Raw genomic sequence first — 16,167 nt, 5'->3', positions numbered from 1 at the left:
GGAATGACACACCACTAGCTACAGATTGAGGTCTTCCGACAAAAGTCTTTTGACGTTTCTTGCCTGCTTTGACTTCTGCTAGTGTTGACATGATGAATGATGTCTGGTTACTATAGTGATACAACAGCTACACCTAGACACATTGTAGTGATACCAGACTCCACCAACACATACAACCTTTATATATATGGGGGAAAAATTGAAGATGGTATATGTAAACAAACATGTCTATAAAATGAATACCCTATTCAATCCAAATGAATGTTTCTGCATGTGATAGGATATTTAGAACAGTTTAGCCTGTGTGTTCAAACACATGTTTGTAAACCTGTCAACTTGAAGTTGGCAGTTGTTCCTGCACCAGAAACATGTGTACCTGGGAATTTGACATTTATAGTTAGTTTCTGCACTTGCAGCACAACAATTTGTTTTTCCTCATACCCTGGAAACATTTTTTTCTGTCGAGTTGGTCAGCATATTTTTTTTTGGCAGGCAAAATGTTTTTGTTTTTTTAAATCCCCCCCCCCCCCCCGAAATCAAGTAAGACTATTGAACTTTTTGAAATGCCTACCAAGGGTGGTAGTATGGTAGTAAAGTATGTCTGAGTTACAACACCCATCACATTAGGCTATGGTGAACTATATTTCTGACACCACATTCACACACCTGAATCCATGCCACACCAGTGAGGAGGATGCATTCAAAATATGCAATGAATGTAAGTGCTGTAAGCATTCAAACTTCACATTTCTGTATATACAGTATAGTCTAGAATTAGAACTTAGAAGTAGTGTCAAAAGGAGATGAATGTGCTCTCGTCTACAAAAAAGTCACCTATTTAGAACCATGGCAGTAAGAACATAGATGTATTAATCGATACTGATACATCCATGTAGGAAGGACTGGTTCATAATGTATTAGGTGACACATCCATGGCTGGTTCTACCTCCATGTTATTGTTTAAAACAATGCATACAATCGACATCAAATTATACAATATTACACAAACTGTGTTTAACATATTCGAAACACACATCTAAAGAATGTGATATACTCAGTCACAAATAACATGTACTGTGCTGTATTGTAGAAGTATACAGTCATTGTAAAAATTAATAACAACATGTTACATGACACATTGACAGGCAAGTAAATAGATCTAGGAATGAACTATCCGTTTAGATATTATTATCAAAACCCACAGATATCACGGGAATCAATAATAACGAAGACAACACATGACTCTTGTAACGCTAATTACTAGATCTAAACTTACCTTGACGGTCTGGCGTGTACCGTTCGTTTTCTTTGGTAAAATATAAGTACTGCATGCACAGTTTCTTGCTGCCTGCCTGTGCGCGCTGTAACCTATGCCGTGACCTCGAAGCTGATCTCCAAAATGGCCGCCTCCTGAGATCGGTTGCCAGTAGTAACAACGCGAAAGGGGCTTTTGCCAAGATCAAAACTGGATTACCTCTTTTGTGGTCTCACATGAGTCTATATCAGCACCTTAGATTTATGAAATAGCGAGATTTCGGAAAATGATGGTTTTTGACGTATTTTCTTTTCAATCCGTTTCACGGAAGGTCGCGGATATGTACTCTCGCGTTTAACGAGATATGAGCAAGACTTCCCAAGCTCCTTTGCGAACATAAAGTGCCCTCTTTCCGACATTTTCCAAAACGGTGAGTGAAAACATACGAAACCCCAACAAGTATATCGGGCAACATCTTGGTCGTACAAGTACTTGTGGCCGAATACTTGTGCTAGCCGATAGACTATTAATCCCCCTTGAAGCTACGCAGTATTTTGAAAATAAAAAAGGATGTGCTCGTGAATAAATGAGACGTTTATGATCGGAGATGACCAGTGAAACCCATATGACTGATCAGTAATGGCGCTGAATCCCTTCAACGCTTGAACATGTGTAGGACTTTTGTAGGTGTGGAGAAATATAGTTAATAGACAGACATCACAGTGTGAGTTGCGAATGAAATCACTACATCACAAAATCAAATGTTGTATCTGTAAATTGAAACGTAAGGCAGAACTCCTCATTTGGCCACTGAAACTGAGAAAATTCCATCTTCTCCGACGACAGGCAAAATAGATCAAAAGCAAAATAAAGCTTCATTTAGAGAGTGCATACTTTCTTTAAAATCCTCACAGGTCATGTAAGTAATACTTTAAAGGATGCTCTGTCCAAAAAAATAAAAACTAACATATGATTACACATTTTCACTGAATGCAATGTTTACATGATTTACTGCAGTGTTATGGTGAATGTCGTGCTGTCATGCCATTGCTTGTTGTAAATGTAATGTGTTATGGCCATTGCTAAAACCATATACCCCGAAAGGGCATTGAACCAGTAATATATTATAATTTTTAAGGCAAGCTATCTGCTAATATTGGATTCTTGTTGTTATTGTTTTTTTATGGGGGGGGGGGGGGGCAATTGAGTTATGTTGCTTAAAATGTGAAAAGAATTGCAAGACGTTTCTATCAAAGCCAAGTACTAACTTGTTTTGTTTTGCCTTTAATATCAATGAATATAATAATAATAACATATGTGAATCAACTAATTTTCTTATCTTATTTTGTCTTCAGCCACCATGGTGCGTATGAATGTCTTGGCCGATGCCCTCAGGGCAATCAATAATGCAGAGAAGCGAGGCAAAAGACAGGTCCTCATTAGGCCTTGTTCAAAGGTCATTGTCAAGTTCCTAACTGTAATGATGAAGCATGGTAAGTTTGTCAGATTTGTTACCACTCAAGATGTATGGAATCCATGCTCTCTTGACATGTAGTGGGGTGGGAGGTATAGTGACTAGATACCTGGAATCCATGCACTCTTGAATGTGTCAGGGGGGGGGGGGAGTGTTAGTGAGTATCATACCATAGGTAGAAAATGTCATTAAATGAATGGCAAATTATCTTGTGACCATGCAAATGGCATGTGAGTGATTCACTTGAATTTATATTGCATATTACATTGACTATGAACACTCAAAACATAAGTCAGAAACATATGACCTGCAAGACATTTGCATTTAGTGATGATATGGTCACATTTTATGGCAGTATGTCTATTACCTTCTACTTGATGCTCCTGACCATTTCTAGAACAAAATTATGTTCATTTGCTACACTGGTAAGATTCTCCACATCAGCTGATCCAAAATCAAAATGTCAATGTACTCTGCATGGTGTATATTTTGAGATGTATGTAAACAGTCCATCTATCTACATGTGTGAAAGAAGAAAAGTATTGTTATAACATTGTTATAAAATAGATCCAGTATTGTAAAATTAATCTTTTGTAAATTATATTTTATTTTATGTGTTTCATTGACAAATTTGATATGACATTGTAGATGAAGACAGATTTTTGTAAAATGGTTGAAAACGTGATTACTTACCTGTAAACCTTGTTTTTATTTACCGTAGGTTACATTGGTGAATTTGAAATCATAGATGATCACAGAGCTGGTAAAATAGTAGTCAACTTAACAGGAAGACTAAACAAAGTAAGTCATGTTAATAATAAGTCACCGCTTTTCAGTATTGAAATATGCTGTAATGAATTTATTACTGTTCTTGCTGGGGATAGTAACTTGGTAAACTTTCTGAAGTTTCTTAAGTCATTTTATGGAGATCCTTCCCCAAAACTATGGTAAATGCATCATCTATAAAGTATCTCCTGAAATCTTTAGTAAGAGGCAACATATTTGCATGGTTAGATTACTTTGGGGATTTGGTAAAAATTTTAGAAGCAGGTTTACCTTCTTTTTTTTCCTCGACGAATTCTCAAAAAAAGAACAGATGGAATGGAAAAAAAGTATTTTTTTTTTTTTTTTAGATTTTAGCCAATAACAGGACACCTGGATGCATATGTACAGACTAATCTCCACATATGATATCCCTTTGTATTTTACATTGTGTGAATTGACTTGTGTAGTTCCAGTGTTTTCAGATGTGAAATTATGAACTTTCAGGAATGTTTAGAATAGTACATCAGATGCAATGAACACTACCCCTCAACCTTCTATCCCTGGGAAGAGATCTTGTTATGAAACAAAAACTAAATGGCATAGTACGGTATTTGAAAGATTTGTCAGAAAACTTCAGTTGAGAATCAGGGAAGTCTGTCTTGCATATTCTAGTCAATTTTAAATATGCAAGTTAATGTCTTTGAATTTTGTGTCTTTCAGTGTGGTGTGATCAGTCCAAGGTTTGATGTACCTGTCAGAGATCTAGAAAAATGGCAGACCAATCTTTTGCCCTCAAGACAGTTTGGGTATGTACTAATGTTCCTTCTCCTGTAGCTGTAATTTAGCAGAAGTAGGTTTTGTCACTCAAGTCAGTGAAAAGAAAGTAGATAGAACCACAGTGCATGATTTATATAATTGAATATTGAATATTTCCTCTTGACTTTTAGTTATGAGTCAAGGAACATTTTATCATCCACGCAATGTGCTACATGAAAACTTCTGAAAATTGAAACCTGTTTTTGATCCTTTGGAATCTGTAACAGTGTTTTAACTATTCATAAAATATCCAATTTACCCATGGTTATGTGAAAGAAAGAGTTCAGACTTTATTTATTCATTTGTGTGTTCAGTATTGATAGCCAGGTACACACCTGTGTGTGTAGTTATCCAGTAGTGAATACGAGTATGGCTGTTTGTCAGACCAGCATGTGTTCTTTTACATAGGCAAATACTTGTGCTTTACATACAGTATTTGTCCACAGAACTCCTATCTGAGCCATAAAAATATTAAAATATTAATTTACCAAAACTTCACACACACAAAATGCTAAATCATTCACTTTGCAAAAATTAGTGTGAAAAGTATTCACTGTTGATATTGTTATAGATATTTATCTATTGTGTTTTTTGTTTATTTGTTGACAACAGCTATGTAGTATTAACAACATCAGGAGGGATTATGGACCATGAAGAAGCCAGACGGAAACACATGGGTGGCAAGATTTTGGGATTCTTTTTCTGAGAAACGGAACATGTAACGTTATAAAAAGTTATGTAAAAAAGAAATTAAAAAAAATCATGGAACTATGTTTTGTGTGGTTTATTATGTTAGTGTCACACTGATTGCTGGGAAGTATGAAGGGAAATGGTTTGTCCCAATATTGGTAGAGGGACAAATTCATCATTGAGGTGCTTAACATTGTGGTGTCTCTGGCAAGCAAAGGTATGATGTGGAGTACCCACAAAATAAAAAAATAAAATAAATAAAGAGATTTATATAGCACCTAGTCTCCATCAAGTGATGCACACTGGTGCTTTACAAAAGATGTTGTCACAAAGACTAATCTCTCGGTCTATCTAACTGGGAAAATGGGAGATAGAAGTGGTGTATGATGGTAAACAATATCTATGGACATTTTGAATGCCTTGGTATACTAGTACCATATACAGTGATTGACATTAATGTGTTGTTGACACAAACAGGCTGAACAGGAACCAGGCCAGGCCAAGTAAAATCATAATATCTTTGGTAGTTATTCAATCAAGAAGTAAAAGTAACTTGTGTTTATTTTCATGGTAAAATAGTGATGGGTTGGCATATCTCAGCACAGTATTTCTATTACTAGTTAGACTGTCAACCTATCACTACTAGTAGTGATGGGTTGGCATATCTCGTAGCACAGTATTTCTATTACTAGTTAGACTGCCAACCTACTAGTACTACTACTACTACTAGTAGTGATGGGTTGGCATATCTCATAGCACAGTATTTCTATTACTAGTTAGACTGCCAACCCACTACTACTAGTGTGTATCACTAGCACTTGTTACTTCAGTCATATTATCACGTTCTTACCTGACCATTATAATATGTCAAACATCAATGCATCTGATGCAGTCTGACAATACACATAAATTTGTAGAATCATTCAAATATTTTGCAACTTGTGGTCGCTTGTAATGGTAGAATTGCCCAAGGGTCTAAGTGCTGGACTATAAGCACAAGTACAAGTGTTCTCCCCACTATAGAGAAAGCACGGTGCAGACACCATCCTTGCCATTTAACCTGCCATGCTTCAAAAGTATTCTACCATCCTGAAGCTTTAGTAATCTTTGAATGACAAAATCATAATACTTTCACATGAAGAGAAATGGCTGATCCCCAATGTACATGTGGAGTTTGTTCCAGTGTTGAAGACATGCATAACTGATAATATGCTGATAACTGCAAACCAATTTTGACATGTACTATGTAGCATAGACAGAAGGTTGATGATAGTACGCTCAGTGCATGTGTTCTAATTTTCTAGGGGTGGGGTAGAGTTGTGTTTGTGGTTTAAATGATAGTGCACAGGGTGTTTACATGATATTAGATTTTATGTCTCATTAAGAAATATCGTACATGTATCTGCTTTAGCATGGCATAACAAAATATGAAACACTCGAGTCAAAACGAAGTATGGGGAAAACAATTGTTTGACGTTGATGGCGCCATCACGAACTTTTGAGTGGGGCATCACATCACATTATGGGTGCCTCCCGGGGGTGCCTCACTGCTCCGTCCCCTCTTCTAGCAAGTGCTATAGTAGTGTCGTGGATTAAAAGTCACATTCACTGATTGTATTTACAGAATGTCTGTAATCGGGGCTTCCTGTAAACTTAAACAGATAAATTGGCCAAAAAATATATATACATTTAAAAATGAATAAATAAATAAATAAAAATTATATTCTTTCAATAGAACTAATATGAGAAGGGATGAGTAAGTTCTCTGAAAAAAAAACTATTGCACCGGTGCGGCAGGTATGGTTGGAGGAAACAGATGAAACAACTAAACCCCCAAACCCTGTCATGACTACAAGAATTTGATTCATATTGCACTTCAAAGGCTGCATGTCAGAAAAATCAAAAACGCGAGATCGTAATTAGTACGAAAGTATTGTTATTCTAAAATGTCAAAACTATAATAAAGCTCGTTCATATTCAACTTGTTATGTGAGGAATGAATATTGTTTCGTATCCCAGTGAGGTTAAGTTGGTGGTTACGAGATTCGGATTGAAATTCAACAATGCCAATCGTACGCTAATTTCAAATGATCGCAACCCGAGACGACCTTCACGTGGTGAGCTGTGAATATTCACTTTGGTTATTTAACCGTATCCAATTTTAGAAATGGCAAGTGAGGAGACAGAACGTTTAGAAGACGAGATAGAGGAGGACGAGGTAAATATAGAACACACAATTGCGTAGAGCAGTTGATCTACCCATAGTGCAGAAATCAGGGTCATATCTTTTGCCATCAGTAAGCCGGTTCATGGCATGCATGCTTTCGTCAGCTAACCATGTGCATATGATACTCGTACGCATTCTATATTCATTGAAATTACATTGGGTCATTGAAACCAATTGTGTAAAATCACATGGAAATAAATAGTACATTTGATTAGTATTTTGTGTAGCTATACAGAAATAGCTGATAGAACAAATTAAATGTTCACTATGATTTATAGCCCAGCTAGTTACATAATACATGTGAAGCCCTGGTACATGGCCGTGATCACATCCTTAGAACGGACATATAAGAACATACTACAAGAAAATATCATAGACGAAACATAATAATTTAAAGCTTCTGTTCATACTATTTACTCTACCATGTTATAGTCATGTCTATTTGATTCATATAAAGTAGAAAGTTGTGTGAAATGTGCTAGTAAGAGACTGAATCTCACAGGAAACTGGGTTTTTATAGACTGACCTACTCTACACGTCTTGTGAACAATTACGTTGGCAGAAGTTAAAACTTTGTCTCAATAATGGTACCATGATATTTTAGCAAATGATTGTTTATCAGGGTTCTGTTCACTGTGCAACTGTCATCAAAAAATGAAAATATACCCAAGACCTGTGAGACATATGTTTATGCTGTTTAAATTGGGAAAGTTCAGTCAACTTAGGTACATTTTAGCTACTGGCCACCCTTAACAAAAAACATTGCCCTGTTCCCAGAATATTTGGAAATGAATTTTAAAGCAAATTTTAAATTTTAAAATTTGAAGCATAAACACAGGAAGGAAAAAGAACACAAAATTGATTCTCTTATGTAAAATTGTAATAAGAATCTGTGTGTAAAATGAGGAAGGCAAATTTACAAGGTTAGAGTTACATCTACTATGGTGCGATATTATAAGAAATTGTCACCCAAAATAATGGTCAGTGAAGGGTCTACCTAATTGTCTAACTTGACTGTTACTTGTGTTGCAGGAATTTGAAGATGAGACATTAGGTGAAAGATTATTGGCACTAACAGAGATGTTTCCAGCAAGTCTACGCAATGCTGTATGCAAACTAGGAAGTTCAACGGTATCTGGAATTGGTTCAACATATAGATTTAGCCGTAGTGCAATGTGGATATTTAGTTCATCCTTTATGATTCTTGTTTTACCAGTTGTCTTTGAAGTAGAAATGACTCAAATGGAACAAGCACAATTACAGAAAGAAAGACAGGTAATTGTATACTATCATTTTACAACCACTGACATCAAACCATTGATGAACAGAACCTGTTACAAACACCCATAGAAAGTAAACGAATGAAGTGGATTAATAAACTCTTGGCACAGCATGTTGGAAGTACAGAGAGACAAGTATTACATTCCATTTGATAAGAACAGTTGTATGGCCTTTTTACATAATAATTCACGTTCACAAACAAATTTGAAGTTCCCCTGGCATTTCATATATACATAAAGAGGCCATAAAACTATTCTTATGAAATTATGAAACGTAATTCAAGTCTCTGCTGTTCCAACTTGCTAAGCCAAGTGTTATTAATCCAATTCATGTGTTTACTTTCCCCATTGTGTAACAGGTTCCATCCAACAATGGTCTGGTGTTGGTGGTTGTATTTGTAGTGGTTCAATAATTTTGACAAGTCTTCAAGAGTAATTGTAGATAAATTTACGTGGTTAGCACTTCTGGTTTCATGTATGAAATTCTTTAGCTAGCATACTTGTAGTGGTATATGTGAAGTCAATTCACCTTTTCTATCAGTGTCTTCCATAAAAACTGATCTATGCATTAGTGATTTTGTAGTGTTTCAACATATTTCCTTGATTATTGCAGATTATACTTGGACCAAATGCAGCTTTCAGTGGTGGTACTGGTATCCCAACTGGCCTAGCTCCAGCTCCTATGCAAAGTCCTCCACCACCACAACCAAGATAGCAAGACATACCTTAGCAACAAGAAATAATATTATTTGAAGAACAATTAATTTGTATTTGTCAGTGTGAAACTCTGAAGAAATTGTCTGCTCTTCGACCTCAACACCCTCCCCACCCCTCCAGAAACTTACCATAAAAGTAAAGCGAGGTGTACATATATTCTAGTCAGAGGACTTGGAATATGAAGTAGCAAAACCAGAAGAACAGTAGATTTAGATATACAATGTTTCCATGGTTACCTCATTTTACAATGTGTTTTCCAGAGAACATTTAAGATGGGCGTATGGGAAATTTGCATGACAGGAATAGTACATTACTATTGAAATGTATCATACCTTTATCAATAAATACAGAACAGAACCAATTTCTGTATAATGGCTTGGGGAGAACCCCAAAGTACAATGTATTAGTTAATCCTCTTTCTATCGGAGGGTGGGGGTATTTGTACACAGAATACCACAAGTTGTGAAAAATAGGATTAAGTCACAGGGTGAAACCAACAACTCTACAAAGGTGTGGGGATAACAGTGTAACATATGCAATCCTCCTGCTATAGTTAACCAGACAATGACACTGGAATTGACTCACAATTTCATAGCATTCCTACAAAAATCGTCTGATTGTTAACTTTTTTTCATCATCTTCAGGGTCACAACCAATGTTATTTTTTATTTTGCACAAACTTTGTTACCACATCCTCTGTCTATAAGCTTTTTTTGGTTGTTTGCATGTTTGGGGTTTGTAATATTTTAATAAACTGTGTGTAGGTTTTTGAGTACAGTTTGTATATGGTGTGTTTATTCTTTGCTGCACAGAATAGTTCCCTCCCTATTCTTGCCAGCAAATACAGAGTACAGAGAAACAACAAACGTCTGTATGATTATTGTGTGTTGTCTGTGGTTTATACAAGTTGACATATCAACATGGACAACACTTCAGACATATCAAGTCATATTACAAGTGAAAGTATCCGACATGCAGACAAAAATGATATTTGTCATCCTACACCTTCACAAGTCAGTCATTGCTTCTGCAGTGCTTACAACATAAAAGTCAAAACATTCATTATTTTCCAAATGTTTCTCTAAATTATGCTTGCATAGGTATACTTATAGTATTCTCCAATATTTTATTCATTGAACCTGAAAGTACCCTTGAGGCTTTTCTTACTACTTATATTTTTTATTCATAGTGACAAGGCCCCTTACGTCACTCATATCTTTGACTCATAGTGACAAGGCCCCTTACGTCACTCATATCTTTGACTCATAGTGACAAGGCCCCTTACGTCACTCATATCTTTGACACAGTGACAAGGCCAATACGTCACTCATATTTTTTATTCATAGTGACAAGGCCCCTTATGTCACTCACATTTTTTATTCATAGTGACAAGGCCCCTTTACGTCACTCATATCTGACTCATAGTGACAAGGCCCCTTATTTCACATTTATTTTTCTTAACTGAATGTGAACAAATGTGGGAATGCGCGATACATTTCAAACTGTCGCAACCTGATTTCTAGAGTATGTGTGTGTCTGTGTGTCATACTCGGAATTTTATCATTACATCTTAAATTGTATTCTAATAACAATGTGCATTTATAATAAGACAAACAAAAGTTTTCACACCCCAAACCATTTATTTAAAAAAGAGTAGAGACTCAATCTCCATACATTTTCAATTCTCTTATTACATTAACTATAAATTAATGTACAATAAATACATTTCAATGAGTTGATCATATAAATTTGACATGAAATAAGAATCAACCAGTGATTTGAAGAACAGAAAGCTCCTATTGCTAATCTATGCTATCTGAACTAGGGTATAAAAATAGTAGTACCTATCGTAGTAGGTAAAGGTTGCATTGGACGGAGAACAAGCAAGCACTGATAGCTAAATCATTCCGCAAAGTGATCATGTATAGTTCCATTGTCAATATCAAGTTGACCTGTCATTAGTACAAGAGTATAAATTCTTGGCTGAAATCAGCGTTAAAATCAAATAAATCATAACTGTACAAATCATTCAATATTCGTGTTCTATTCATGATATTGTGAAAAAAAATCTAAATCTTTAGAAGTAAAAAAGAAGTCATTGAAAATTTTGTAGAATCTGTAGATGTTGTGAGAATTATTTTCTACTTCCTCTGCCTTTACTTCTCAACTCATCCAACTCTTTCTCATGTAGATGTGATTCAGCTGTGGTCTGTGCCAACTGTCAAAGAACAATCAGTTCAAATGTTAACTCTCTATCAACTAACAATTGAAGCATTACTGTACAGTACCACGGAAGATAATATTTATATACTTTCAGACAAGGTATAGCCTGCTTACATCGCTATCTGAGATTTCGCTTCGCTGTTTCACTAACTAATGCTAATAACGACTAACACTTTATATAGCCATGCCCCCAATGGCAGTAATCAGCATGCCTGTTTGTAGATATTTACATAACATTTGTTGTATGTAAACTATGTCGATCTTGTACTCATCTCAACAAAGGCACATTTACAATCTGGCTTCACTTGAAAATAGTCAATACACTGATGTACATTATCACTCCCCAGTGTGACCAATCAGTTTGAGTGCATTCTTTCAAAGCAATCAGTTTGAGTGTATGATTTTCAAACCACATTTATAATCGTTTGCCATTGCTAACAATACAGGTCCACAAAGACCCCTTAGGTCACTCGTATTTTCCCTGGCTGAACGAAGAAAAATATTGGGAATAACATCTAAGCATTTACACATTAACATAATGAAACACTGGATGTATACATACCATATCTAAAAGAATTTCTATTTTCAATTTCAGGAGATTGTTTTCTTCATTTAGAGTTTGGTTTTGTTTTTTCACTTTACTGAATTCCCTTTGGTTTACACTGCCACCACTACTACCCTCTGAAAAAAGATAACAGGAAAAGAAATACCCTCAGTAATATTAAATCAAGATATTTTTAGAAGGAAATACAGATACCATATTGAGGGTCATATGAAGATATACATTGACACTACATAGTATAGATCATGTATATAGCCATTATTCAACATATATATCAAATTATATCTCACTGCACTGCCTGTGCCTAACAGTGAAGTTTCACAGGGCTACTACTGGTAATATAATGTACATAGAATAAGGACATCCATACTTAATGCTATGTTTCTCACTGTAACACCTTAAAAATGATGGGTCAGTTGGTCACTGTCAGTTAAAAATGTTAAAGTAAGAAAAAATAAGTAATATGCGCGTACATGTTGGTTATATTTTCTTAACTTTCTGAATGACCTAGAAATGCTAGAGCCAGAAGGAAATGTAGACCCATTTGTTTTATTAAAGTTCAAAACATTCATTCTCGCAAGCCATAGTAACATTTTTCCACTGATGCAACGAAAAATAATAAGCGAGGGACATCTGTCAAGTGCAACTGTAAAGAGGCTAGCAGTTTTACAATTACGCAAAAATTCAGCAATAATAAGTTTCCTTCAGATACGTGCTTGTGGGATCGTCATTTCATGATCAGTGAGGCTGTGATTTGTTTCTACTCCTGCCATAGAGGGCGTCAATTTTTTAAATAAAAAAATCAGTAATCACCAGATTGAAGAAATATACAGTCAGTCAGGTCATGAGAAACGTTCATCCTACCAGATAGAAATACTTACCAACAACCCAAGAGCCATCTTCAAATACCAGTTCTTGTCCACCTAGTTTGACCGTAGCAGGTCCATACTGCATACCGTACTCAGTTTCTCTGACAGCATGGTCTAATTTATTGAGATTATTCAGTGATGCTGACTTCCTGATTGGAGTCTTCTTTGGGGAAAACTTGTCACCAAATAGTGGCATTCTCTGTAGGTCAAGATGTAAAGGTCACTTAATTTTTTTTTCAGTGTTTTGGTGCTTCACCAACACCTCAAATGCTATTGCATCATGGGAGTCAGTAGAAGTAATACATTTAAGATGCACACTGAATATTCATGAGTCCTGAGTGCCTATACCCTTCAGTGTAAATCATCTCATAAATATTCATTGTGCAACTTGAATATAAAATTTCTGCTGACTCCCATAATGCAATGTCCCACAGCAAAGATACCCTATAAAGACACAAGATCAACTTGATGTTTTTTCTGAAATGTAGGTGATGTAAAATCGTGAAATAACACTCCAGAACCCATAGTGTATGAAAATGACTTAATTTCCTGGATTGGCATACCCCTTTAACTTAATACACCACTCCAGACTTTTAATCTTTTACCATTTCACTGGTACCAAGTTTTCATTGGCTAGATTCAGCATTTCATTTTACACAGGAGCTGTCCAGAGTGTAAATTATCATCTTCGCATCTTTTAGCACAGTCAGAACTAAGTTCGAAATGTAAGTCATACCAATGAGTAGTATGACTTTAATACATTTCAAACTTTGTTCAGAATCATATAATTCTGCTTGAAATTGAATCACTTTGAATGAAAATGAAAGGATAAATCCTGAAGATTAAGGCTACTATTGTGCTCAGAATTAATCTACATGCCAAGACCTAAATATAGAGAGATTGATTTTTATCGAGGGAGTTAATCTGAAAGGTTTATGTGATTAGGTGTCTTTTAAAACCACACACCGTACCCAACATCAAATCATTGTAATGTGGGGTAACACACACAGTGAGTTAGATACAGTTCAGTATAATCTAAATTATAGCAGGGTAGTAGGTAAATGCTGGTTTTATATACTAGGATAAGATATTTCATTATTAGCTGACTGATGTGTTTCTAATCAACAAACACAGTGAGTGTTTCAGTGTCAACTACAATTTGTTGATCTGTTAAACTATACCATGCAGTTGCTTCCCATGAAAGCCATTGTTAACTATAGTAGACCAGTAGACCTACTTAGAAAGATGAAAATACATGACATGTTAGACTGCTACACTGTTATTGCTGTATACAGATAGTTAATACAGTAACATATATTATTCCTTACATCACCACCTCTCGTCCTACTGTGTATACTACCATACTAACATTCATATAGGAATATCAGTATGTATAGTATGCCCAAAGGTTTTGATCAGCTGACTACACACACACACATATTGATATGATATATATATATAGGTATGTATTTATGTATGTATGTATGTATGTATGTATGTATGTATGTATGTATGTATGTATGTATGTATGTATGTATGTATGTACATGTATGTGTGTATATATGTGTGTGTGTGTATATATATACATTATATTATAAATTCATCAATCACCTAGTATATAACAATACACACTACACAAATTATGTCCATAAATAACATCATGTTCACAATGATATAGTGCAATGTAGGTGATTGATGAATTTACATTTAAATAAATGATTGACCTTTGTGATAACATTTTGCCAACATATAATGTATTACAAAGTTAGAGATACCGTCATTTCAAAAATGCACCATGACTGATTCTGCAATTCTGTGTGACTGTGAATCATACATGATTGATGGATTGAGTCAGTATAGCGTTCAAATATTGATGTTTCCCTTTTCTATATTCTAAATTTATGTCGACATTCTGATTATTCTGCCATAGGTCTGTTGGTTTTATCGTTAATATTATTTGTTGAACTATCTCAATTCTCAAGCATTGTGTATATTCGGTGGAGCGTTGTTTACGCTAAAAAAAACAGTGACCAAGATGGTTATGGACAGGCTTCAACTTGCGCAGCCAAGCGGGATTTACACTCTAAGCGATTATCACAAAACTATCCTTGCTACATTTGTTGAGAAACAGTTCTGTATTCATTCATGAAAAATCTAAAAACGTGTTGAACGGGATCACTTACCTAAAACTGTACTATATTCGGATATTGGATCAAAACAAGAATTTGTACATTTCCATCCACTGAAAAATTGTTTACGTGAAACGTCACTTCCGTTATCGTAGAGTAAAGAAATACGAACATACAAATTTCTTATTGCCCACCAAAATGGCGAACATAAACAGAGTTAGTTCGCCTATGAACCTATATGAGGAAGATTTATTGAAAACCAGGGAGGAGTTGAACCATATGAAACAGGACCTACTGCGTAAACAGACACAAAGCCCCGGTATCCTTACCTAAAATTGCATTGTTATTTCCATTCAGTTTTTGGCTGATGATTTATTTGCATGTGATCGGCAGATAAAGCGTCTAGCTGTTGCTAGGATATGTCTATGTCTGTAACTAGTCCCACGTGACCATGTGTCAATGTCTTATGGAAATTAATTTTATCATCTTGAGAAATTAACTTAATTTAATCATTTTCACGTTTCACAATTCATAGATTTGATAAATCAAGGGATAATGCATGTGCATTATGTCACCAACTTGCAAGAATTTCAATTTGTTAATTATTTATCATCATTGGATATATTGAGTACATCCATGATATCTTTGAACGTCAAAATGGTGAAAAGGTGTATATTTTGTGATGTCAAAATGGTCATGTGCAATGATGGCATTAGCACAGTTGCTATGGCAATATTACTATGGAAACAAAGTACTGAGCTATCTATGAATTGTCATGTGATATTTGACAATCAAAGCTAGTAGATATTGACTATGTGTGTGTTGTGTGTGTATGTGTGTGTACCACCATGGTTGTGATGGAAGTATAACCTATCATTTGATTTTGTCATAAAGTATGTTTGGAAAAGAATGTATAAATGAAGAAGTCAATAACTATCATACTAATTGCATGACCATTGTTATTTGTGTCAAAGTTCATGTTGATTGATGTTTAACTCAATGTTGTCTAGTCTGTATCCTGTCTGTTATACTTTGTTTCATAATGTATATAACATTACATATACAAGCAAACAACATTGTAAGAACTGTATACATATATTTAGATGTGATTGATGTTACTTCATCTTTCAGTATCTGCTTTCAATAATAAGTTCTCGTAA

The 16,167-nt window shown here is 35.2% G+C and overlaps 3 protein-coding genes across 3 annotated transcripts; 2 read left to right on the top strand and 1 right to left on the bottom strand.

Annotated features, from left to right (window-relative positions):
- Nucleotides 1–1,642: 1,642 nt before the first annotated feature.
- LOC144435213 (small ribosomal subunit protein uS8A) lies at nt 1,643–5,088 on the top strand. The gene is made up of 5 exons (XM_078123793.1): nt 1,643–1,685; nt 2,611–2,748; nt 3,451–3,530; nt 4,215–4,300; nt 4,923–5,088. The coding sequence occupies exons 2-5, from the start codon at nt 2,616–2,618 to the stop codon at nt 5,014–5,016; spliced, it is 393 nt and encodes a 130-aa protein (XP_077979919.1). The 5' UTR covers nt 1,643–1,685; nt 2,611–2,615; the 3' UTR covers nt 5,017–5,088.
- A 2,000-nt stretch (nt 5,089–7,088) lies between these two features.
- Nucleotides 7,089–9,982, top strand: LOC144435806 (mitochondrial import receptor subunit TOM22 homolog). The gene is made up of 3 exons (XM_078124430.1): nt 7,089–7,218; nt 8,260–8,502; nt 9,121–9,982. Exons 1-3 carry the CDS (start codon nt 7,168–7,170, stop codon nt 9,220–9,222), a joined length of 396 nt encoding a protein of 131 aa, XP_077980556.1. The 5' UTR covers nt 7,089–7,167; the 3' UTR covers nt 9,223–9,982.
- Nucleotides 9,983–10,836: 854 nt separating this feature from the next.
- Nucleotides 10,837–15,308, bottom strand: LOC144435071 (protein chibby homolog 1-like). The gene is made up of 4 exons (XM_078123617.1): nt 15,062–15,308; nt 12,891–13,077; nt 12,010–12,128; nt 10,837–11,442 (listed from the first exon to the last, which is right to left on the bottom strand). The coding sequence occupies exons 2-4, from the start codon at nt 13,072–13,074 to the stop codon at nt 11,359–11,361; spliced, it is 387 nt and encodes a 128-aa protein (XP_077979743.1). The 5' UTR covers nt 13,075–13,077; nt 15,062–15,308; the 3' UTR covers nt 10,837–11,358.
- Between the last annotated feature and the right edge of the window lie 859 nt (nt 15,309–16,167).

This window comes from Glandiceps talaboti, chromosome 5 (assembly GCF_964340395.1).
Source record: "Glandiceps talaboti chromosome 5, keGlaTala1.1, whole genome shotgun sequence".
NCBI lineage: Eukaryota > Metazoa > Hemichordata > Enteropneusta > Spengelidae > Glandiceps > Glandiceps talaboti.
This window is presented reverse-complemented; position numbering and strand designations above follow the sequence as displayed.